Source organism: Osmerus mordax, chromosome 15, assembly GCF_038355195.1.
Source record: "Osmerus mordax isolate fOsmMor3 chromosome 15, fOsmMor3.pri, whole genome shotgun sequence".
NCBI lineage: Eukaryota > Metazoa > Chordata > Actinopteri > Osmeriformes > Osmeridae > Osmerus > Osmerus mordax.
The window spans coordinates 15,030,882-15,055,795 of record NC_090064.1 but is presented as its reverse complement, the minus strand read 5'-3'; the positions used below and the strand labels follow the sequence as shown (position 1 = coordinate 15,055,795).

General features: G+C 46.5%; 3 protein-coding genes across 6 annotated transcripts; 1 reads left to right on the top strand and 2 right to left on the bottom strand.

The window, feature by feature from the left end:
- Positions 1-65: 65 nt before the first annotated feature.
- On the top strand, positions 66-9,350 carry ccdc191 (coiled-coil domain containing 191). Its single transcript, XM_067252027.1, has 17 exons — positions 66-449; positions 1,180-1,218; positions 1,351-1,486; positions 1,598-1,744; positions 1,924-2,102; positions 2,296-2,519; positions 2,754-2,907; positions 3,134-3,324; positions 3,570-3,816; positions 4,799-5,178; positions 5,868-5,986; positions 6,457-6,539; positions 6,915-7,016; positions 7,251-7,394; positions 8,013-8,165; positions 8,321-8,475; positions 9,112-9,350. Exons 1-17 carry the CDS (start codon positions 372-374, stop codon positions 9,275-9,277), a joined length of 2,697 nt encoding a protein of 898 aa, XP_067108128.1. The 5' UTR covers positions 66-371; the 3' UTR covers positions 9,278-9,350.
- A 489-nt stretch (positions 9,351-9,839) lies between these two features.
- On the bottom strand, positions 9,840-14,372 carry zdhhc23b (zinc finger DHHC-type palmitoyltransferase 23b). Of its 3 annotated transcripts, none has more exons than XM_067251664.1 (6): positions 14,242-14,360; positions 13,528-13,567; positions 12,947-13,151; positions 11,838-12,533; positions 11,348-11,515; positions 9,840-10,815 (listed from the first exon to the last, which is right to left on the bottom strand). In XM_067251664.1, exons 3-6 carry the CDS (start codon positions 13,090-13,092, stop codon positions 10,548-10,550), a joined length of 1,278 nt encoding a protein of 425 aa, XP_067107765.1. In that variant the 5' UTR covers positions 13,093-13,151; positions 13,528-13,567; positions 14,242-14,360; the 3' UTR covers positions 9,840-10,547. The 3 variants fall into 3 exon arrangements, with proteins under 3 accessions (XP_067107765.1, XP_067107766.1, XP_067107764.1); XM_067251665.1 differs by having other exon boundaries at positions 13,528-13,563; positions 14,242-14,337; XM_067251663.1 differs by lacking the exon at positions 13,528-13,567 and having other exon boundaries at positions 14,242-14,372.
- Positions 14,373-14,665: 293 nt separating this feature from the next.
- On the bottom strand, positions 14,666-24,831 carry gramd1c (GRAM domain containing 1c). Of its 2 annotated transcripts, none has more exons than XM_067251592.1 (18): positions 24,692-24,831; positions 23,491-23,609; positions 22,887-23,010; positions 22,643-22,743; positions 22,197-22,292; positions 21,897-21,977; positions 20,068-20,186; positions 19,826-19,985; positions 19,549-19,717; positions 19,167-19,316; positions 18,813-18,931; positions 18,090-18,232; positions 17,876-17,979; positions 17,431-17,601; positions 17,176-17,242; positions 16,793-16,912; positions 16,194-16,299; positions 14,666-15,945 (listed from the first exon to the last, which is right to left on the bottom strand). In XM_067251592.1, exons 2-18 carry the CDS (start codon positions 23,581-23,583, stop codon positions 15,874-15,876), a joined length of 1,995 nt encoding a protein of 664 aa, XP_067107693.1. In that variant the 5' UTR covers positions 23,584-23,609; positions 24,692-24,831; the 3' UTR covers positions 14,666-15,873. The 2 variants fall into 2 exon arrangements, with proteins under 2 accessions (XP_067107693.1, XP_067107694.1); XM_067251593.1 differs by having other exon boundaries at positions 19,549-19,714.
- Between the last annotated feature and the right edge of the window lie 83 nt (positions 24,832-24,914).

Below are 24,914 nucleotides of genomic sequence, written 5' to 3'. Positions count from 1 at the left end.
TACAATATCCAGGAGCACGTATTTTGTCACCTGTGGTATACAAACAGCAGCACCGTGCAAAAGTTTGGTGCGAGAAGCTACAAATATATAGTTTTACAACTTTCTCAAGAATTACTATTCTTGTTGTTTTTGTGCAACTGATTCTTCTTCACAAGGGATAAGCTATGTAGCTCTAACGTTTTTCATAGTGAGATTACTTCTCAACTGAAATGAGCACATTTAGTATTTGGCTCATCATCCCTTCTGAGTTAGCTACTACTACCAGCTAAGCTTGCAACCGTAGCCCGCATATAGCCATACTAGGAAACAAATTGATCGCTGAAACTAAGTGAGTGTTGGTGGACTTGCAAGGTAGTTTGCTACCTAATGAAATGGCATACCCAAGACATAATCCTGATATTTTTTGCTGGAAGAGATTCACAAAAAGTAATATACCAGCTTCAGGAAAGGTAAATCTCATAGCTATTTCTTTTTGTTTATTTAACTTACACTTAAATCTAAACATGATTCAAAGGATTTTTGAAGTAGTAACTTTTTATTACATAAACACCTGCGTAATGGTTGAAGTTAAGCGCCCGGAACCTCTGGGAGTCCGCACTTCACCTTGGCATACTTTTTACCGATAATGTTTTTTTAGGGTGACCAGACGTCCTCTTTTACCCAGACATGTCCTCTTTTCGAGACCTAAAAATTATGGAATCCCTGCATCCGGCAGGGATTCCATAATTGTCCGGGATTTTGCTAAACCCTAATAAAACTGCCCTCTTGGCTGAATGATAAAGTGAATGGATTTCCTTTCTCACTCCAGCGATATGCTTATAAATGCCTTACAAACTAATATAATGGCCTCAGCCATCTGTAGCGCTAGACAGGGCTATTCGAATCTCTGTAAGTCAGGGAAATTTTGATGGCTTGGAAATGATTCATAAATAATATGCTGACTTTAAGAACTGGCCAAGCTTTCTGCAGGAAAGGCTAATCTGCAGACATCTGGCCGGGTGCCGTTTGTAGTATAACAGCAACCTACTGACCTCTGACTTTCTGCAAACCTATAACCATTGGTTTGATATGATGATCAAAACAGAGGTTACAAAATACAAACCACAGATAATTTTTATACACTATCTTTGCTACTAATTTTTAGTCAATACCTTTTCACAGTTGACTTATTCTACACAGGTGCAGTTGAGTAATGGTGATATAGACCATTGGATGAAGGTAAGAACTTATATTTTGACCTTTTGTTTTGGATTTTTGTATGCATGTGCGAGAGTGACAGATATACCCTAACATAAGGATGATTTGTAGGCATTCGTAAACATCTAGTTCTGAAAATCTTTTTGTCATTAGAGAGTGGAAATGGCCTCGGAGTTTGCTGTGTCAGAGGTTTTCTCCCTCAAGAAAGCGCCCTCAGGAATAAGCAGCCAGGCGACGGCACTAGCCAGCACAGACCAGCTGCAGGACCACGATGAAGCGTACACCGAAGGTAGGTCACAACACAGGAAGTCTCCACACAAAGCAGTGGACAGAAAGAAAGAACTGTTCAGCAGTTAATAGGTAAGAGGTAATTCACCTCTGTGAATATTGCCTCGTGTAGCCCAGGCTCTGCTGAGTGACTGGATGAACAGGAAGTTGTGTCTGGAGATGGAAGGGGAGGATGACCATGTCGGTCCTGGTGAGAGGAGCAGTCCTCCAGCTGTGCTCCCTGCTCAACCTGCTCATCTGGACTACAGCAATTTCGACGGTATAATGACCTGCACAGTTGGATGAGTCAGGCTGGCTGAAAAAACGTGATTCGATTACTAATAGGACGATTTAAAGAGCAAATTATGTCAACTCCAGTGATTTTGCATCACTAACCTAGAGTTCTCTCTGTTTCTCATCCCCCCTCACTAATTAACTTACACTTGTACACATGCACAGATTTATACTCCCACCTGGTTGAGGAGGAGGACAGCTGTGCAGTCAACAACTTCCTTCAGGACCTCATGGAGCGGGAAGTGTTGGATTCTGGGACAGTGGAGGACCTGTCGCTGGACTCTGAGCGAGAGAAGAAGAGGGTCAGAGACCCCTCCATCACCATGGAGGCTCGACACAGGCAGGTGCGTGTCCAGGATGACGCGACGCAGGCTTAGGTTTTAACATCTCCGGATCCTTGAGGCGGTTTACATGCTATGAGGGCCAAACTGAATTCGAAGCGATTGGTGCTGATTAAAGCAATTACACCAGTTGTATTCTTCCTGATCTATTTCCAGACTTAATGACATGCTGTGGTTTCTCAACACGCTGTTGCAGGTGCGTGAGAACCGCGCTCAGCGAGATGCGCTGAGGGAGAGGCAGAGGAGAGACAAGGAGATGAGGAGGGAGGCCAGAGAGGAGGCTCAGAGGAGGGAGAAGGAGGAGGAGCGCAGGAGGAGGCAGGAGGCCCGGCGGCAGGAGGAGATGGTGGAGCAGGAGATGGTGCGACTACGTCGGCAGATGGAGGAGAGAAGGAGCCTGGAACAGCTGGTCAGACAGAGGTACTGTTGTCACAGCAGCAGGGGCTTGCCACATGCTCCACTTCTGAACAGACTGAGAAGAGGGACCAATCATTTTTCATTTTCAAATTGGAATATTTGTTTCTGAATTTAATGCATTGAAATCTGTCCAATACAGGGCACAGTAATCAGTCTTCCTGGTCTTTTAGAAGGCAATTGTGAATTTCTAACCCGTGAAGGTTATGCAGGTATGACTGTGCTAGGTATGTCCCACAGGGAGAGGGCGAGACTGGACAGAAGGAGGGCAGACCAGACGCCCCTGGTGCCACAGTCCGGGTCTGGTCTCCCTGCAGCCCTGCAGCAACAGGACAGAGAGAGACTGCATGGACAACAACAGGCAGAGGCCAGGGTCCAGATACTGAACCTGAAGGTTTGTGTGTGAACGTGTGTGTGTGTGTACGTTTGTGCGTACATGGGTCAGCGGCACATGTTTGTGTATACATGTGTGATGGAAAATGCGATAATGTGTTTGAGAGATTTTAAATAGCCTCATAACGTGTGTACTATGTAACGTGTGTACTATGTCACGTGTGTACTATGTCACGTGTGTGCTGTGTCACGTGTGTACTATGTCACATGTGTACTATGTGGCCTAGTGTTTGCAGATGCACTTCTCTGGGTGGTACTCTGTACTTCTGGAAAGGAGGGTCCGCATGGGGAAGGCTGCGGCGCTCTGTGATTGGAGGAGACAGCTCAGGACATGGCGCGCCTGGCGGGCGCTGGTGTGGGCGGGGCGGGAACAGCGGGAGGCGGAGAAAACTCAGGAGGAGCTCCGAACTGAAAACAGGTAAGGAGCACATGGAGCCTCTCAGGAACACCATGGAGACGCAATCATATCCAGCATATATAAACTCAACTCATTAAAACCAGTTTTTGTCAGGACTTGGTTATTCTTCCCAAGGATTGCTCGATATTCTACCCAAAGGCCTACCCAAAGGCTTCACTTAGCAGCAAGATCAGGAGTCTCTGCTAGTTAGGTTCGAGTGATCACTCAAAGTAACAGCAGAATTATTGATACTGCAACCCCACTAGAAACTGCCAGATGGCGAGGGAAAGCGATCGCAGGCGGTTGCTCCGACGATGCCTGGATGATTGGCGGCTGTGGTGCCGTGCGGAAGGGGAACGCCGAGAGCTCCTAGCCCAGCAGGAGGAGACTCGACACAAGATGGCCGCCCTGATATGCGCCGCGGCAACGGGGAAACTCTCCATGGTTCCTGCAGCCAGTGAGCCAATCACAGTCAGGCCTGAGCCATCTGTGCAATCAGAGCCCTCCCAAGAGGTGAGTGACACTTCATGTTATCTGCCCTGCTTCTGAAACACAAAAAGGATAGTTCTGTTACCTTTACTTATGCAGGATATCCCATTTTGTATCCTCTTGAAAGGAAGCCTTCTGTACAGAATTAAAAACCTAAATAAACAATGATGCACTTGACTACACTTGCGCACAAACCCACTCGATTATATCTGCTGGATATTAACCTCATCCGTAGCACAAAACCTAAAGGTTGCACCACTCCCAGTCCATGAATGAAACATTATTTGTACTGTCATTATGTACTGGTAAAAAATAAATCAATATGCTTTTGTTTTCATTTGGTGTTTATACATAGTCTGGTGGTGTCTGAACTGAATAAACAAGCGTTGGTTCACCCAGTTCCTTTGCTTGCATGAGGGACCTCATACTCTCCTCCAAGTTGATCACCCGCACAGGGAAACTTTCCCTGATGAAATATTCAGAACCTTGCAAGTCTTGCTTTCTCACCAGAGGGAGAGAGAGAGAAAAAGTTAGAAACAGAGAAGAGTAGTTGTGGGGGGTATACCTTCGGTGTACAAAAAACGTACAGAAACGTAGACAGAGAAATGGTAGCGGTGATTGAGTTGGAGACACTAGTTTGGAGACCCTACTATACATTTACATTTAGTCATTTAGCAGACGCTCTTATCCAGAGCGACTTACAGTAAGTACAGGGACATTCCCCCCGAGGCAAGTAGGGTGAAGTGCCTTGCCCAAGGACACAACTTCATTTGGCACAGCCGGGAATCGAACCAACAACCTTCTGATTAATAGCCCGACTCCCTAACCGCTCAGCCACCTGACCCCTACTATACATAAGTGAGGTCAGTAAGGATGGACAGACCAGTAGGTGCTGTGTGATGGAACAGGCTCCCGGGCAGCACTTCATTAGACCTGCACTGGGCGCCAGCCTGGGGGCCTGTTAGATCTCAACCCCGCTGACCTCATACTCTACCTGTATTCATAGAAAGGTCAACAGGGGTCACCGACCGTAGCCCCCGCCCGCTCTCCTGGTTGTCAGGGCGATGTCCCCCACCCCACCCTGGCCTGGCAGGTGACGCGTCGCCACGCGTCGCCGACCCCCGGGGAGCTCCGCCGTACGCAGCAGAGGGGGAAGGAGGACGCGGCCAGCGCCCCCCGGAGTCGGAGCGCGGAACTGCGAGGCGGCAGGTTCCACCATCGCCACGCCAACCAGCAGCACACCATCCAGGAGCAGAGGAGGCTGCTGCGGGAGCAAGGGGAGCAGATCGCCAGACTGCAGGAGGACAAGAGCATGCTGGGACTGAAGCGGGAGGTCCTGACAGCCGCGCAGGCGCTCCCCGCATCCTCTGACCCCGAGGAGCCGAGGTAAAAACCCTGGAGGCTCGTGTGAGCCTGGTTCTGTGCTCTCGGGCCCTGACTGTTGGCTGCCTCCCAATTCAAGAGGCTGCTAGGTGGATCCTGAGATTTAATTGGCCCTTATTGTATTTAACTAGCTACAGTAAATCGGGATTCATGGCGAAGACTTCCAGCCTGTGGATGTTCTGACTGTGTCCTCCTTCACGGGCCTGAGTGAGGAGCGATCCCAAACAGACCTTCCCTTGCGTGACTGGACTTGGATTAGCTTACTCTGGTTTTAAATTATTCTTTTGAAGACACAAAAGGATATCAGTGTGAAAGATGTAATTATAAATGAACATCACTGCGAAGGTTGACTGAAATCAAGCGTCGGCCTCGTCGGAATAAATACACCAGGGAGCAGTTAAATTAAAACAATAAAGCATCGCGTCCTAATAAGAATGCAGCTCACTGCCTCCTAATTCTAGATTTACTGTGGTGATAACGGTACACTGTACCATGCATTTAAATAAACCCCTAAAACATGCCCACTGAACGCTTCACTAATTAAAAGTGATGCATTGATTTGGAATGAGGGCTCCGAGCGTGTCCTCCGCTGGAGACGAGTTTCAGACTGGCTGCCTGTGGGGGTGGACAGGGAATCTAGAAGGTGAATCTATAGAGGGTGAATATTTCATGATTTGTGTTCCCCGATTCAGGGTGAATCCTGTTTCTCTCTGTTCCGGAGCTTGCGGCATCTCGAGGGACCACGCCGGCCTCTGCTTGCCCCGCAAGAAACCACCTGCCCGTCATCCTGGCCCGCATCTGGCCGTCATGGGTCAGCCGTTACATTTCCCTCTTCCTGATTGGAACAACACACACACACGCTACACACACATGCACGCTAGGCGTTCCGATAGGCTGGTCACAAAACGTCCAGTCAGGGTTTAAAAAAATATATAATTATAATGGGAGTTTAAGTAAATAAAAGTAAGTACATAAAAAAGTTAATACTAATTTCATGGTCGTGAGTCTGATGTATAGCTGCAGCCTTCGCAGTGCAATAAAACAAGATTTAAAGTTTTACTCTCTGTTGAACTCCATTCGGCTTAAATTACAACTATGTGGGAGGAATAGGAAGACAGACACGCTCTCGCTCTCTCTCTCTCTCTCTCTCTCTCTCTCTTACACAGACACACACACACAGAGTATTCTCTCTTCTTTCTAAAGCCTCAGAAGAACACACACACACCATAATGTATTCACCCAGATCTCTGTCTTCATCACCCCCTCTCTCTCTTCACACAGCAATGGAAGAGCGGGCTCGTCTGCGCGCCGAACGCAGGAGGGAGGTGGAGGAGAGGAAAAGAAAAAGGGAGGAAGAGAGACTGGTGAGAGGTGGAGGAGTCAGATGAGAGGCAGGCCAGTGGGGTGGTGCAAAACAGAAGTGCTCAGTGGGTCAACAGGAAAGCGTCCAGGTCTCATGAGGATACATTGGGAGGTTGTGTATCTGGAGGTTGTGTGTCGGGAGGTTACGTATCTGGAGGTTGTGTATCTGGAGGTTGTGTATCTGGAGGTTGTGTGTCGGGAGGTTACGTATCTGGAGGTTGTGTATCTGGAGGTTGTGTATCTGGAGGTTGTGAGGGTGACAATTAACTGTTGCCTGGAGTGTATTAATACAGTCCTCGGGGGGGAGGTGTTTGAAGACACAGCTGTTCACCAAAGCCAGTCTGGGCACGTGTGAAAGGATGAAATGTCCCGTCCAGGCCCAGATGAAGGCAGCACAGGACGAGAGACAGAAGGAGGAGGAGGAGGAGAAAGGCCGTGCGGTGGAGAGGAGGAGGGAGGAGAGGAGGCGGGAGAGAGAGGTGAAGAACCTTTCTAGATTTTATTAGAGCACACAGCCACAGCCTCGGCAGTCAGACACATGAAACAGAATCCATGAAGCCGTCGTCTTCTGTGAGTGTGACTCAACGATGTACATCCCTGTGTACATCCCTGTGACAACTGTCAGTCACTTGCAAAGTGAGAAAGTATGTGTACCTTTGGCTTGCGTGCATGTGTGTGTGTGTGTGTGTGCGTGCGTGTGTGCGTGTCGACAGAGGGAACAGGAGAAACAGAGGCGTTTGGAGTTGGAACAGCAACTTCAGGTAGATGCCCAGCAGCACTACCGCAGAACCCTGTTACTACGGCGAGGCCTGGCGCCATGGAAACGCCTCGTCAGCCTCGGCAGAGACAAAGCACAGGTAATCAGACACACACACACTGTAAAGGGGACTGAAGAGCAAAACAAAAACAATGTTACATTCACTCTACAGACAAAAACACATAACGACGCAAACACAGCCCACCTGGGATCAGACACTCGCTGCTCTGATGATGTTAACAGAGAGGACGCTTCAACACCTGTCTGAGAACTGGAGGAATGGGGAAATGGACAGAAGGATAGAGTATGAAAGGGGAGTGTGTGGGTGGGTGTGTGTGGGAGGGGGGGCTGCGTGGGTAAAAGGAGCTGAGGGAGAGAAATGATTGAGCAGATTGAGGCCAAGGATTTCAAGATGGTGTAACTTTTCAGCAATATTTCCCAGCTCAGCTCTGCAACCTTGAGAATTCATTGCTTGTTAAATATCAATTTTTATATTATCAACTCCATTGTTAGTTTTTTTTTGTAATTTGTATGGTTACTGGATGGTGAAAAAAAATCTTGGAACAAAATCTGCACCCAATTTGGACAAAGAAAAATGATTTTGGCTCCACAGCCTTTTGTGCTATCCCATAATTGTCTTTACCTGGCATCAGAGTGCAGGTCTAGACATGATCAAAATGTACATGAACCTTCAGTATTCTCTTTCAATCCTTTCCAGCTGGCAGGGAGCCATCACAGGCACGCTCTCTTGAGACAGTGCATCCTGTCCTGGCAGCAGGTCGCAGGCGAGGCCCAGGCTCAGAAACGGGCCTCTGCTGACCAACTGCATCAGCACATTCTGCTACGCAGGAGCCTGTACAGCTGGAAGAGGGTACGCACCACACACACACTTGTCTGTTTAACACACACACACCTGTCTGTTTAACACACAAGCACACACCTACTGTCTATTTAACACATTAAACACAGACCCTGTGTGTTTGTTTGTTTGTTTGTGTGTGTGTGTGTGTGTGTGTGTGCGCGCAGCTAAAGGACCAGCGTGGGATCCTGGCGGGTCGGGCGGAACGTTTCCACCGCACACACACTCTGAGGAAGGTTCTGACACTGCTGCTGGATCATGTGACCCGGGAGAGGATGAGGGACTGGGACCAGCAGCAGCAGGCTGACCAGCACAGTGACAGGTCTGTAGTCCTGTCTGTAGTCTTGGTCTGTAGTCCTGTCTGTAATATTGGTCTGTAGTCCTGTCTGTAATCTTGGTCTGTAGTCCTGTCTGTAGTCTTGGTCTGTAGTCCTGTCTGTAATCTTGTTCTGTAGTCCTGTCTTGGTCTGTAGTCCTGTCTGTAATCTTGTTCTGTAGTCATGTTTGTAGTCCTGTCTAGTCCTGGGCTGTAGTCTTTGTCTGTTGTTCTGTCTGTTGTCCTATCTGTAGTTTTGGTCTGTAGTCCTGGTTTGATATCCTGTTGTCCTGGTCTGTGGCACCTTGTAGAGTTTCCTTCAGCTCTCCACACTAGCCTGACAGGAAGGTTCCTGGTGAAGGCCATCTGCTGCTAGACCTGATCAAACTAGAGGCCATTCCTGCTTGTGATCAATGGAGGCAGAATTCTTTGCCGATTGGTCGCCCTAAGCTTCCTACCACACACTATTTCATCAGATCATTATATAAGTACTTACTGTATAAACACGTTCTGCCTCAAAAGTTAGATTTATTTGACATTCCCCTGAATGTTTGATTTCCAATATGTTGCCTTATTAATGTGCCACTGTGTGTGTGTGTGTGTGTGCGTACGTGTGTATGTGTGTGCGTGCGTGCGTGTCAGACGATCGCTGCGGAGCTGCTTCCAGGCCTGGCGGAGGTTTCCACGGCAGCAGCGTGAGGAGCGAGAGAAGGAGTTCCGCCGGCAGAAGCTGAGATGCCGGGTGGCCGAGGTCCTCCCTGACTTCCACTGCTCCCCTCTGCAGAGCCTCTGGGAGCCCCCCACCTGACAGGACCCACAACCACGTACACACACTCACACTCACACACTGTCACTCACTCACACACTCTCACTCTCACTCACTCACACACACTCACACACTCACTCACTCACACACTCTCACTCACTCACATTCACTCACTCACACACTCTCACTCACTCACACACTCTCACACTCTCACTCACACACATTCACTCACTCACACACTCACTCACTCACACACTCTCACTCACTCACACTCTCACTCACTCTCACTCACTCTCACTCACTCTCACTCACTCACACACTCACACACACTCACTCACTCACTCACTCACTCACACACACACTCTCACACACTCTCACTCTCACACCCAGCCTGCTGCTGTAATGAGCAGGGCACAGACCAACCCCTGCTTTTAAATTTTTCCATCACTTTAAATAAAGTATTAAGTTATAAAGTGTAGCATTGTAAAGCAGTCTTGCATTTCATTGTCCAATCTACTTTTCAAACCATTACATGTATTTGCGTTTTGTCGTTGTTTTTCGGAACAGTTTAATTCTAATTCAGTTTGAAAACCCTGAGAGCCTAAAACATAATTACACTTTGTTTGTTTAGCCTTTTGTTCTCTCCTTCATGTTTAATGCAACCACACACTTTCAAAACACAAATCACCCAGAACAAACCGCTTCTACAGAGGTCAATCAATGTGATTCTGTTTGTGACGAAAACACACAACCTGTTTATTTCTGATGAGAGCACAAACTTCACATGGAAATACTCAGCTACTCCTTCATGCAGGAGCATTAATCAGTCTTCCAAAGAGCCCTAGGGCTCCATTTTTGGTCACAAACCTAACAAGGCACCCAGAACTCAGGGAGAAGGAATGTGGCCATGAATGATGAGGAGCTGGTGTGTGGAAGATGGAGAGATCGATGGAGAGATAGGTGAACGGTGCGGGGAGATGAGAGGAAAAGGTCAGTAGGACAGACAAAGATGGAGGCTGGAGATTGCAGGTGTCAGTCATTCCTGTAACCGGTGGCAGATCATTATGGTCTGTTGTCGTATGGTTCAAGGTCACGGACAGACGTGTTGGCTATTCTTCACAAGACAGTGTTGGCCTGGCCTTAGCCTATAGTGTCTCGTGTGGTGTAGCTGTACGGGCGGTCTGGCCAAGCTGGAGGAGAGTGGACTGTCATCCCTGCTATGCTGCCATGCTGCCACCCTGTGGTGAAAATCAGAACTGCAACAACAGCTCAAAAAAAGGTCCAGTCCTATAATTACTCCGGTCACACTTCTCTAGACCAAGTCAGTATGGCTGGTGGAGGGCGGGAGGTGGCTCATGGTTAGAAACTCCACCCAGTTGCTGCGGAAACCACGGGAGTAGACCCCGGTGTCCACGACGAGGCCCCAGAGATGCCTGCGAGCCGTGTTGTCCCTCAGGGCCATGCGGGCCTCCCGTTCTGTCACGTTGGAGCTGACGTTCAGCAGCTGGAGGACCAGCAGGTGCAGCATCCCTCCTGTCACCATGCTACTGTACCAGGCACAGGTGAAGCACAGCGCAGAGCTGCAAACAGGACACACACCACACATACACACACATACATTCATCATCATCCTACACACATCTGTTTTCCTCATCTATTTCTTCATTTCCTCATAGAATAGGACGTGGTTGAATATTTTAAATCAGTCCACATGTTAATGTAATTCTGTATGTTGCTTGCTTGGAGAGAAGGTTCCAGAATAATAGAGTAACTAGAACATACATCACAAGAGGACAAGGCTGATTGAGTCAACAGTATGATAAATAAGCTCTGTTGACAGGTCATAATCATAATCACTTGAAGACTAAATTTCAATCTCAATCAGCCCACACTGACTACTACGATAATCTAGAGCCATCTAAAAATATCCATGCTTTAAATGACGCTGAAGCAATTACAAGGATCAGTTACATATTACGTGTTCTCTGGAGATTCTTAAGAGGCAATCTGGCAGTGTGCCATTGGGTATTTTACTCACTATTGATCTCCAGTAAACTGGCCTATTTTCATCTGGGTAGGGATATGTGTGTGTGTGTGTAACTGTGGATGTACCTGTATTGGTTGTAGACCCCAGGGCAGTAGAGCAAGGCGGTCAGGACGTTCTGTCGCGGACACACGCTTTGCAGTACCAGGCTGACCCCGTACAGAGAGGTCAACAGGAAGAGGAGGAGCGTCAGCAGGAAGCTGTGATGATTGGCCTGTCCCACACAGTTGTTTATCCTGCCATCAGCATTGACGGACATGACACACACACACGTATAGACAAGACAGAACACTGTACTGAGACCCTAGGTTATACACACACAGCACTGCGCTTTGAACAATTGTAGTGATTCATGCAACGGTTACTTTCAGTCTATTTTTAACATACAGTTACTAATAGTTTAGACACAGTTAAAAATTGTTTGATCCTAGAGTCATACAGGCCAGACCGGAGCAGTCAACATTACATTAACTTCCCACAGTAAAGCCTGCAGCTATACCGCTGCCTGTAAACAGCAGTAAGGAAGTGAAGGAGGTAGACGGTTCAAGTCTGACCCACCAGACACAGTGGTGGTCCATCCTCAAGACGCAGAGCCCACAGATCCTGCAGTGGCCCGCCCTGGGAGGGCGGAGCAGCCTGCAGACGGAGCACCAGCCCCCCTGCCCCCCCGGCCCCCCCTCCTTCTGCTTCATCTCCTCCTCGGGCAGCTCGGACGACCCCGCCCGATGGGCTATCACGACCTCATGAGCTCCGTTGAGGGCCGGATCTCTGTCCGGCGGAGGGCTGTGATAGGTCACCGTGCTGTGTGTTTGGGCGGGGCTGGGCCGTACGTAGCCTGGCTGTCTCTTGGTGTGGTGCAGGGCCACCAGCGTGAGGGCCACCCCCAGAGTCACCACCCCCAGCTGGAATGGCCCCGTGTCCCCTCGCCAGTACACCTCCGTGAAAAACAGGAAGTACATGTAGGCCAGGGAGAACAGCGCCAGGCTTAGGAAGAAGAGGGTGCGGCCCTTCTTGTGGTGGGTGATGTAGTAGTACCACAACACCAGTACCGGCAGGGCAGTCAGTACTATCACCCCCAGCAACGGGTGAAGGGCTGCCAGGTGCAGGAAGACAGGAAGTAACACGAGAGGCGGGACCACAGACAGGTCCGCCCGCCTGGCTCCGCCCCACAGCCAGGGAACACGAACACGGTCGGAGACGGTGTTGATCAGACGGGACATGGAGTCCGGCTTCTGAGGCTCCTTCTTTAACCATCTGAAGGAAGATAAAGAAAGAAGATAAAGAAAGAAGATAAAGAAAGAAGATAAAGAAAGAAGATAAAGAAAGAATTCTGAATCATTAGGAACACTGAAGCTGAACCCAAAAGCACATTTTTTCCCAAGCCCATCGGAGAAAGCAATAGAAAATCAAGAGTATGTTTACAAAAGTTGGAAAAGTTGATAGGACTCATCATCAAGTTCCATCATTTTACTGGGCTATTCATATTTTGTCATTTGGGAGGCATATATTGCAAAGGATAAGTTGGAGCCTTGAAGGTTACTCAGAGCGCAACCTATCACAGAGCAATCAATCACCGTGATACGGAGTGCATGTGCTATCCATCAAAGCGGCGCCCATTGCCAGGTCGACCAAACATGATAAATGGGTGAATCTAAGATGTCCCTCACCTGTCACAGGCCTCATCCAGGTCGTCACACTCACAACAGCAGGCTGCCACGTGGCTCCGCCTCCCATGTCTGTCCACATACTCACAGCAGCACAGAGACTCCTCCTCCTCCAGCACCTTATTGGTCGATTTGGCTCGTTTCTTCATGACGGACAGCCCGTCAGCCAGTTAATGATGTCACGGCCGTACTGAAGATGTTCAGTCTCCTGGGAATTAACAGAGGGCTTCGTTACCATTAGTGTGTGTGTGTGTGTTGAGAAAAAGAGAGATAAAAACAGAATGAGAGAAAGAGAAGGTGTATGGAGTCCATTCTCTTATGATGAATTCACTCCACTTAATGACCAGTGCAGGCAATAACGACATTGGAAACAGAGTTTCTATTTGCAGCGCCAAATCAGATGCCAGCTCTTGATTATTCCAGGTAGCTTTCAGATGTAAATGTCACATTACTCAGAAAAATGTCAGGAATATTTTGCTTAAGCATTCAGTAGTGACGCAACCGGTAATTTTCTAGTGTACCCCCATTCCCCTGTATGCTCTCAATCATAAGTAAGGTTAATGTGTCCCCAGTGATTCACCAACCAATGACTCATTTTAGTGATCACCATCTCTAGGTCCCTGGCTTGTAGAATAACAGATGGGAGAGGAAAGGGAGACAAATAAAAACAGGTTTTAAAAAGTGTAGGAGAGGTTATAGTCACAGAAAGAAACATAATATTCTTTGAATATGTATTAGGATATTTCCAAAACATTCAAATACATATTAAAAGTAAACCCTAACAGCTAAATAACATTTTCTCAAGTTGGCCTACTTCCAAGCGATAGGAAATTCAGTAGGGTACCCTATGGGCATGCAGTATTGTTCACAAAATATATTCCTTAAATTACTCAACTGTGACTTGTACAGTTAATGTAACTACATAACATGTCATCTTGTTAAGTTGATAATGCTGTACAATTGTGCTTGAGGCTATGTAAAGCCTTCCTGGATGTAACTTGAGACAATGCTACACTGTTCTGAAAGTTAAGTAGCCTGTTGCTTGAAGAAGAAGCAGGATATTTCCGTTTATCTTACTACATTTAACCTCGTCCTCTAGTCTACTCTAGATCATCAAACATCGGCATATACTGCAACATTTAAGATGCACTGTTCCAGTTCAAAAGGCGGCACAATGATTCATTTCAACTGTATGCGATTTTCTACTTCCTTGAAAAACAAAAACAGACTGAAACCAACCCTCGCCGCTAACGTCCAACCGCAAAACGAATGAAAGTAGACAATATAAAATGTACTACCTGCAGAACAGACTAGTTATATGTTGATACTGTTGAAAATCCATTGATTTCGATTGACGCAGTTTTCGGTGGATTCCGTCCACCCGGTGAGCTCGAGCTGTCTGGGCTGTCGCTGCCTGGACGCATTCGCTGGACGGTGACTCTTCCACACGTCACTAATGTGGAAGTTACTAGAACACCTCTACCCTGTCTGCTATATTGCATAATAATATATATATACACACATTAGGCTATATGCGACTACGTAACCTCCTGACAACGTCGAGAAAGAGCAAACCAGTAGATATGAGGAAAATCGACTAGGTCTATGTGCGCTGCGTTGTTTTTGGAGAGCCGAATAGATCACCATTTGGGTGAAGTAAGAGGATGGTCACGCTTATCCCAGCCGGATGAACACATTTGAAAGTACAATAACAAGCCTGTGTCAAGAAAGTGTTTCTTTATTCATAACATTACATATTCGTAGGCCAAATGTACAAGCAACAGTAAAAACCCAATTGACAGTGAAAACTCAATGTCCAACAACACCTACAGAAACAACCGATGTACAGGACAACAGACACTGAACAACCATGTTCTTAAATCAACATCGACAGAACCAAAAAGGCACCTGTGTAGAGGCAGAACTCCCAAAACGTATTCTCGATCGAACCGTGTTAAATATATAAGTGTTTCAGGAGAAGTAGGTGCTTCCCTCAGGGTACCGTCTCTTTTTTTTAAGATCAGAGATCAAAAGAATTAACTTCTAAGATGAACCGTGGCTTGCCTTGACACTAATGTGTGGTGTTACACTGTTTTGGATTGCATTATAACGTACAACTCAGTCACTGATCTAAAATCTTCAAATAAAACCTTATTAAAATAAAACCTTATTAAAAAATTACTAACTAAACCTGACTGAAAGGCTCCTGAGTGTTTTTTTATATATTCAAATGGTCTAATGTTCATCACAAACCAGCTGCAAAACCACAAACCAGATACAATTTAAATAAGTCTGTAGAAGGAAAAATGTAATAAAAATACATACATTTTCTACAAAAGTAGAAGAAATCCACACTCGGTTACCAAAATGAAATTGAAATTCATTCTGACAATAAGAAAGCAAATTGTGCAAAATGTCAAATTAAAAAATTATTAAATAGTAATTTTCTACAAGTTTGTACACATTTTATAGGTCCTGACCTTAGCTCCAGAGAAAAATGTTTTAACTGCCATTTGCACGCTCACTAGTTGAGAGGCCTATAGCAGATTACCATCTCAGACAGCATAGGAGAATCCAGTATCCACATATAAGGGAAAAACATAACTGTGAACATAATAACTTATCTGAACCGACATGACAAAATAATTCTCCACCCATCATTCCTCCATGTTGGAAATGGTTCTGGAACCTTCACCTTACATGGCAACAACACCGGCAGTCAGAGCATTTGAAAACATCCACAAACACCTGGTACCAGAGAACGGCCCTGGGACTCCCAGGCCTTAGTGACAGGATGTTGTCGCAGTGATGCTGAAAACAAGGCTACGACAACTTCCCAGGAGTCTGTTCCTAGATAGTCTTTTAGGTATAGCCCCCGGAGGCACACCTCAGTCAAAAATGGTGTCCTGTGACCACAAGGTGCGCTGGTGTCACTGTGGGGGCGTTGCCGTTCTGTTGGCTAAGGCAAAGTTCTGCTGGAGTAGGACTAGGGAGCCGCGGAGCTGGGGAAAGGGAGAGCAGAGTCAGCATTAAGAGAAGCACATGCAGATCTCATTCTGGAGCATCTTTTCACAGCAATATCAGAGTGCCTATGTAGGGCAAGGACAACAGTGCAGTCTGTAGCTAGCACGGTCTTACCCAGCGACACAGCGCTGTTTTTTTTATTTTAAGGACACAGAGTATTGAATTATGAACGTTATGAGTGTTGGTGAGATTTCTGTGTCAAATAAGGGTAGACACATGCACACACCTGTTCCAACAGGTTGATAGAGTCCTGTAAGACGGCTTTCATCAGCTGGTTCTCCTCTTTCGTCCTGTGAGGAGTGGGCGGCCTGGCGCCAAAGTCTGGAGCCAAACTGGGGCACAGAGCAGGCAGAGACAACACACAGAACGCTGATTTAGAAAACCTGTGTAATTATTATTTTTTGTTATTTAGCAGACACTCTTATCCAGAGCGACTCACAGTAAGTACAGGGACATTCCCCCTGAGGCAAGTTAGGTGAACTGCCTTGCCCAAGGACACAACTTCATTTGGCACAGCCAGACATTGAACCGGCAACCTTCTGATTAATAGCCCAATTCCCTAACCGCTCAGCCATCTGACCCCCTCTAATCCACCCAGGAGCAGAGGACCAGTCCTCAGACAGGAGAATGGTGAGCAGGCTCGGCTCCAGAATGAATCAGATGGGGGGGGGCATTTGGTTTCTACAAAGGGGCATTTTGTATACAGCTGTTATGGAAACGTTTTGCTAAAATAATGGGGTGGGGAGACAGCATTCTTCCCCCCCCCCCCCCTTGGAGCCAACCCTGATGGTGAGGAGAGGAGAGGGGTTAGAGAGGCTGGGCTACCTGGCCTCGCTCCTCTCCCTCAGACGGTTCTTGGTGCTGAGGAACATGCGGTGAGCCACGTCCTCCATGGCCCACAGCTTGAAGAACAGCCCCAGGTTCAGTACCGTCAGAATCAGCAGGCTGCAGGGGTCGACAGGACACACTGTGCTTAGATTATGAAAACACACTGAAGCACAACAACACAGTGTAAAAGCTGTTGGGGGGGGGGGGGGGATTTAATAATGCGAAATTGCTGTCTCAGTATGAAGTGTAATTTTTTTTCTCTCTCTCTCGCTCTCTCTCACACCAGGTTTACAGGAACAAGTGGATAAACCTGTCTGGGCACTCTAGTCTCAGATCAAGATCGCGTTAACCTGTCTTTTGTTCCAATTTTGTTGACTTACATGACACTCATCCCAGCAACAATGGTGGTAATGTTCCACCTTTGTTGATCCTTTATATCCATCGGCCCTGAAACACAGCAAAAGAGAGCAGTCATTAAAACTGACCCAGGTCAACAACATGTACACAAATGCTTGAAATGCCCCGTTTCGTCCCCAGAATAATCCCTCCAGTTGGTGTGTGATTCACAGATTAAGTCTAGATCTCCTGGTGATTTACATGAAGTGAATACTGTACAGGCAGTGTAAGAGACTTACCCATGCCCCCTTCTCTGTGGTGATCAGGGTCCATCCCGTACTGCTTGCTGGGCTTCATGTGCCCGGGCAGGGTCCGGCTGTATGCTCGCCGCCTCCGCCGGAGACCTCCAGCCTTCCCAGCATCCCCCCCGGCCTGGTTTAGCTCCGCATCCTCCTTCAGCAGCTCCGACTCTGACCACGTCACAGAGCAAACGAGACATGTTGGAGCAGATGAATGAATTGTGTGAGAGTGAGTCGGCAAAGACTTGTGGGTTCAAGGTCACGCAGTGCATTGAGACATTAGGACTGACGTACACAAACAGTACTCTGGTTAATGGGTAACTCAATGTTGAGAACAACTGTTGTGGAAAAGGATGTCCTTTAGAATCAGGTTGCTTACAGTAACCCCGAATTAACGCAAGAGTAGCAAACAAAAATGGACTCTCACCCACTTTGTGCTACTCACCCAGGTGTTTAAAGTAATCTTCCAGACCACTCCAGGAGTTTTTGGTGATGAAAGACTTAACCAAACTCCACGGTTCCTTCCTGTACTTCACATCGGTGTCGATCCTAAATACAAAACATCTCAATTAAATACATACTGCCTTTCTAGACAATAAAAACGCAGAGCTAGCCAGCGAGCAAGCATGTGCTGTAACATTAAATTAAATGTTCCTCACCTCAGACGACACTTCCGCTTGGAGTTGCGAATGATACAGTATTGATTCTGTGTGTAGAAGTAGTCGTGGTATGGCACGTCATGCGTGTAGACCTCGGCATTGACCAGATAGTAATGGCCCTCCCTGGACTCTTTGTAAAGGGTCTGACCAGCAGGGCACTCATTACAACACATTACATTTACATTTAGTCATTTAGCAGACGCTCTTATCCAGAGCGACTTACAGTAAGTACAGGGACATTCCCCCGAGGCAAGTAGGGTGAAGTGCCTTGCCCAAGGACACAACATCAGTTGGCATGACCGGGAATCGAACTGGCAACCTTCGGATTACTAGCCCGCTTCCCTCACCGCTCAGCCACCTGACTCCCCACACACAGGTACATCCGCAAATCATACTCAAAGTTTACTTTCACGCAAACAAATCTACTCCTCATCCCTGCTGCTCTGAAGTTAGAACCCCCCCCCCCCCCCCACACACACACACACACACACACACACACACACACACACACACACACACACACACACACACACACACACACACACACACACACACACACACACACACACACACACACACACACACACACACACACACACACACACACACACACACACACACACACACACACACACACACACACACACACACACACACACACACACACACACACACACACACACACACACACACACACACACACACACACACACACACACACACCTGGTTCTCTGTGGCGGTGGAGAACTTTCCAATCAGAGGGTTGTTGATGGTGATGGTGTAGTTGAGGTTCCTCTTCATGGCACCAGAAGCTTCTCGCTCCCACGGGTTTAGCCTTGAATCTGGAGACGACACACAGAGGTTACCTAGGTTACCAAACCATGGATTTACAAACCAACTGACTGTGACCAAGGTCACTAAAAACACTAAAAAGGCACTTTTCACTTTTTTTGTATCTGATTTACGTCATTCATGAATCGGCTTGATTTTCTGTTAAATGACTGGATACAAGGTATTTTCCAGGGTTATGTAGCAATATGGGAGGATACTTCGAGGGAGGCGAAAGGTTAAACTCACTCGTGATCTTCCTGGCCTTCATGAACCTGCGCATGAATGGAGAGTCTGAGAAGAGCAGCTCGAACATCTTCTCAGCGCTGAAGTGGAAGACCCGGTTCACGTACATCCGACCCTGCTCCTGCGTCACAAACGCTCGCTCCTCTACAAGGTCTGACAGAGACAGAGAGAGGGAGAGAGACAGAGAGAGAGAGGGAGAGAGACAGACAGAGAAAGAGAGGGCGAGAGACAGAGAAAGAGAGGGCGAGAGACAGAGAGATACAGAGAGAGAGGGAGAGAGACAGAGAAAGAGAGAGACAGAGAGGGCGAGAGACCAACAGAAATATGTATTGATTGTAATGGCCAATGCAGCTTTACTGAGGCAGCAGGTTGGTTTGATTCTCACCCTCCTCAGGACCACTCTCTGACCCGCTTTGCTCAGATAAGCCGTCGAGGTTGGCATTGAGGTCCAAAGAGAGGGAGGAGCGCTTGGAGACCCTTTCTGGAGCGAGCCTGTTTAGCGCCGGACTGCGGCTGCGTTGATGGGAAGGGCTGGTCCCACGAGAGTCTTCCTGCTGGACACACGTGGAAAGACAGAAGCGCAGAAAAAGAAAAAAAACATCAATATCAGAAGCCGTCATCACGAATGCACGAAATGGACAGACACAGACTGGAGCTTGTACCATGCTGCCAGAGTTGGGGCTTAGGGTGAGGGGGAAGGGCATGTCCTCTCCTTGGGGGGTGGATGTCTGGAGGGGCTCTTGCTCCACCTGATGTAGACGTACGGAGGGCATTCTCTCCAGACGGCCTAAGTTCTCCTCCACACTCGGTCTCATGGTTAGGCTGCACAGGGAGATATTGGCAAATCAGGCATGGCATTTCAGTAAACAAAGACATAGAGTAGGCTAAGCATGCTTGTTCTTACCTATGCTGTGGTGTTGATTCTGACGCTACTTGTAGGCTGTCCATCTCTTCATGGCTCAGGCCAAGATCATTTCCATAGTGCTGCTTTACCATCTGCCACAGTTCTCCACTCGTCAGGGGCTAGGAGAGCACAGTAGAAACTATGAAAGAAGTCAATGGCACTTTTGATTAACCGCATAAACACTCCATGCGCAGGTGCTCGCAAACGATGTCTTGTTTTCCGAAATCTCACAAGTTATTCGACGCCAAACTCGACTGCGTGGAGATTGCTTTTCAAATGCATTAGGCTACAAGCCTGCCGAGAGCAACAAAACAATACCGCGATAACAGCTTTTAGCTCTACACCAGGCAACGAGAAAGTCAGGCTATAGACTTTCTATTTATATTACCAGATTTGTTTTTTTTTCCAAGTTAGCTTGACCACTCCACTCTGCTATCATCAGTTAAGTCCGTGGCTTATTCAACGCCAGAAAAAGCAGCAAAACAAACAAGCCTGGGCACGATGTGTTCAATCCAGTAACATACGGCTGGAGGGAATTGTGATCTCAGTAACTTGCTGCTACCAAATTTCGTACTAGTCAGTACAGTATTATAATAATAATTTAAAACAAAGTTTGGTACACTTACTTTTCAGTGCTCGTTTTCTCACTACCTCAGTTTTTCACTATCCTCGGAGTTCGCTGGACTGTGAACTATGACAACCTGCAATAAGGAAGTCCTCATGCGTTCCTCCAATGCAACTTCGTTTCAGCCCCAACAATTAGAGAGAGCTCCTCCCATTTATATCGAGACAGGTAACCGCTAATACGCAAACATACTTCGGGTCCCATTCAGTTGTGACTAAAACTGACATTATAATTCAATAAAGTTGAATTTATGTTTAAGCAAAATACCGGTTGTTGAAACCAAAACTTAGTCTCCGCGCCTGACACCGCTTCACGTTTATGCAAATGAGCTCTCCCGTCACGCCTTGAAGGGGGTCATTGAACTTCCCTACTGCCCCAGTCTTTCGTATGGAGTTGTTTGCGTTATAGCTGGATTCCCTAGGCTCACAGTCCTAGGAGCATGACCTACTAGCACGGTTGTCAAGAGCAATATCCATGCAAATCACGAAGGTGAGATCATAAAACGATGAAACCTTTACGTATAATTACCAAGTCGCCAAGGCTGGTATCACATAACCTACAGTAGGCGTATCACTCAACCCTGTTAGGCAGTCCTGCTCAGTCCGAAAGACTGGAACTAAAGGCCTTTCAGAATCGGACTGTAGCCAGATGTAAGCACGGTGTGTACTTAGGGTTGATTAGATAAGACCAGTTAGCAGGGTAAAGTCACAGTCCTAATAGCGGTGCACAAGACAGGTCACATGGAACAGCACCGGTTGTCATACTCAAAACGTACCCAGGCAGTTGCAACAATTTTGCATGGGATCAATGCAATGGAATTCAGAATAAATAAATAAAAGAACAGTCTGCCTTGTGAATATTAGGTCCTCATAATAGGGATGCTAGAGCTATCGTTTGAGATGTAAACATCTTACAGGGATGGGCTGCTATGGCGATGCTACTGTAGATCGGATAGCTTTAGTACCATTCCTGTTCAAATATTTGAACCTGATCTATAAAAATGCAGGACAGCTAGATTGTATGTAGTTAGGCAATACTATTCATGGGTTCCAGCTCACACTGAAACCTATATATCTGTGATACAGACTAAACGACACCACAAATCAGGAACAATGCTCTGAAGTGCAATTTTCCCCGGGTGTGGTGGATTTTTTGGCACGGATTCGATTCAGTGTCATGTCAGCACATCTGATCAGTGCCTTACCTTGTCCATCAGAGTGTTTTGCCACATGCGGAACACACCCTGGTAACTTTTCTCTCTTGCTGAAAAGGAGGTAAAGAAGAGCTGCAGGGAAAACCAAAAACACAGACTAGTTAATTAGTATCAAAGTGACACGCCTAGCATCTTGAAATAAAAATATTTGTTTGTGTAGATGCCCTTTGAACAGGCAATCTTGACAGTATCCGAATCAGGTTTATTGCCAAGTGAGTTAATCAAACGAGGAATTAGCTGTGGTGACTTACAGAAACAACTTCCTGAATAGTTAGCTGAGGTTTGGTGTACCTTTTCTGTCTCGGTGCAGACCTGGATGGCGTTAGGAATGAGTCTGGCTGTCTTCTCTCTGCTCATGGAGGTTATGTCCCTCAGAGTTAACATGATCTATAACATGGAGGTTATGTCTCTCAGAGTTAACATGATCTACAACATGGAGGTTATGTCTCTCAGAGTTAACATGATCTATAACATGGAGGTTATGTCTCTCAGAGTTAACATGATCTATAACATGGCCATAGATCACAACCAGCAGGTTCATTAATACAACCCACGCTTTTGTTTACTCAGAGACATTCTAGAAAATGCACACATTTAGAACACTAACACACACTCTTTCTCCAGAAGACACACACACACACCTTAGAATGTATTCAAGCATTCAGAATACATACTTCCTCATAATGGCTCATCGATCCCTCCCTCCCTCCCACATCCTCTGCACTGTTTATTCTCACCTTTGTTCCCCTGAACACATTGCTGTAGAAGCAGAGGCAGTTCTCAGACAGGTAAAGCCGTCCTTGCAGTAGAATGTCTCTCTGCAGGGCGCACGGGTAGTCTGGGGAACAGATTAGACAAAGTTTTAGATACAGATCCCCTAAAGCCAAAGTAAGGAAGCGGCAGGATATCCTGTCCGGCGTTTAAATGCACAAAGAGCGGAGAAAGCTACTGTAAGGTGCAGAGATCCACCGGGTAACTGACCCAATATAAGTCGTTCTGACTCCTGCAGCTCTTTGAAGAGCTTCTTGAATTCATCAGACCTCTGTTTGTAGGTCGGGGGCGGGACCTGGGGAGATGCTAGACACTGCCCCTGAGGATCGGACACCTGAGTGACAACAGACAACAAACACACAGATAAACTCAGATTGAGTTTCAGAAGAACAGGTCGACATAACACAAACGGACAACTATACATTTTATAAATTAGATACCTGCAGGGTTTTATCCATTATTATTTTTAATTGTTTATATTCAGTGAAAATTATAACATCTATATCCCAAATAAGATCATGTTGAGAATCTGTATTCAAGCAAATGTTCAACAAAAAAACGACAGAATCTTAATGATGTTTGAGTGTTTTTACTTGGATGTGATGAAATACTTTCATGTGCTGCAGAGTAACTGCTTATATGGACATCACTAGGGGGCAGCAAAGTTTAGATGTGTGTGAGTTTTGGGTGTGTTAAAGCAAAGGAGTAAATCAGTGTAAGTTTAAGAGAGGCTGTATCTGCACTGTGTGTACTTCAAATAGTTTGTGAGTATGTTTGCGAATGTCTGATAGATGGTAATAGAAAGACATTTGACCTCATCTTCATCGGAGCTCGATCTGAAATCCCCTATAGATGCAGTCTCGTCTGTGAAATCACTTCCAATCCCTGTTCTGGACACTTGGTCCATTTCCACGGCTTCAACTTCAACACAGGCTGTATTGGAAGGGTACATACAGATAACAGATGACAAATCACAGTTATATCCATGTAAGGATGCTGTTTTTTGGCCACTCCAAACATGTTGTCTGGTTTGCTAAGGTGCACATACAGACTTAGGGTATACTACAACAGGGTAAAGGGTCCTGCATCATTTCAGTGTCATTGTTTTTGGTTATGTGTCTGTCTTCTATAGCTCTAGCTACAAATGTCACCAACGGATGCTTAGGATCACAATGGTAAACCGTACCGCGTTAGGTACAAACGGGTTTATCCTGCCCTGCTACCCAGGAGAAACTGTAGCCAAGGCAACTCCCATCGAGTATCATATACAAGACAATTCACTGAATATGAAGTGACTTGTTGTTAAAGCATGTACACGTTGTAAACATTAGGGGCTTAGCCCAACCTAGTACCTAGTCAAGTTTTTTTTTATCTGAGCAGAGACGGACTTCCACAGGTAGCACGCGAGCGAAATATGTTGGCATTAATTTGAGCGCAAAATAGCTTTGGAGCTTTATGTAATACAAACATTACGTTAGACTCAATGTTATATTTTCTGAAAATGACAATACATATTTTTACCTAAAAGATTCGGGGCTCTAGCCCCAGAAGCCACCCCATGGTTGGGCCAATGACTTTGTATACAACTCAGCTCAATTAACTCATGCATTCACTCATTCAGTGGATGCATTCACTTTATTCTATGTCCCGAGAATATGCACGTGAGACGGGCAAACATTTGACCAGTGGATGTTGAATCTACTAGGCCTACTACACGATAAATTGACCAAAACAAAAACAGTTTTATTTTACTAGTTGATGCTTTAACGTAGACTTAACGTGTCAAACATTATAAACAACATGTTATGTAGCCTATTATAATGGTTATAATCGGTATAGCCACCGCTGCATAAAGATGATCGGTTCGTTGCGCAAATAGCTGGTAAAGGTCACGGAGGGCGACCCTGTGGGTAAAAAAAAAAAAAGTAAAATGCCACCTCGACAGACTAACTTGGTTCCGCGTGATAAGGTTTCACATCATGTTCATTGTGGTATAATGTTCTATGAAAACATACCTTTTGTTTCACCCAGGTGAGGACCAGACCTGAGATGGCTTTCTTCTGCAAATTCTAGGTGAGTCTTGGATGACACATTTCTGAAATCATGCGCTCGATTCAGATCCCGTTCCTTCGATGACTTGCATCACATAGTGCTGTCTCATTAGTGGAACTACCTTTCCGTTTACCTGGTAACAAGCGTCACAAGGGGAACCAGTTTGTTAATATGGGAGCTGCATAC

What these genes read in the sequence shown, in the direction of transcription:
- ccdc191 (XM_067252027.1), top strand. Translation starts at nt 372, where the DNA reads ATGGCATACCCAAGACATAATCCTGATATTTTTTGCTGGAAGAGATTC. An exon ending in CCCGCATCTGGCCGTCATGG is followed by an intron (nt 5,987 to 6,456) that starts GTCAGCCGTTAC and finishes CTCTTCACACAG; the next exon opens with CAATGGAAGAGCGGGCTCGT. An exon ending in TCGGCAGAGACAAAGCACAG is followed by an intron (nt 7,395 to 8,012) that starts GTAATCAGACAC and finishes AATCCTTTCCAG; the next exon opens with CTGGCAGGGAGCCATCACAG.
- zdhhc23b (XM_067251663.1), bottom strand. Translation starts at nt 13,092, where the DNA reads ATGAAGAAACGAGCCAAATCGACCAATAAGGTGCTGGAGGAGGAGGAG. An exon ending in CTGGATGAGGCCTGTGACAG is followed by an intron (nt 12,534 to 12,946) that starts GTGAGGGACATC and finishes ATCTTCCTTCAG; the next exon opens with ATGGTTAAAGAAGGAGCCTC. An exon ending in GGGGTCTACAACCAATACAG is followed by an intron (nt 10,816 to 11,347) that starts GTACATCCACAG and finishes TCCTGTTTGCAG; the next exon opens with CTCTGCGCTGTGCTTCACCT.
- gramd1c (XM_067251592.1), bottom strand. Translation starts at nt 23,583, where the DNA reads ATGGACCAAGTGTCCAGAACAGGGATTGGAAGTGATTTCACAGACGAG. An exon ending in AGAGAGTGGTCCTGAGGAGG is followed by an intron (nt 19,317 to 19,548) that starts GTGAGAATCAAA and finishes TGTCTCTGTCAG; the next exon opens with ACCTTGTAGAGGAGCGAGCG. An exon ending in CCACAGAGAAGGGGGCATGG is followed by an intron (nt 17,243 to 17,430) that starts GTAAGTCTCTTA and finishes GCTGTGTTTCAG; the next exon opens with GGCCGATGGATATAAAGGAT.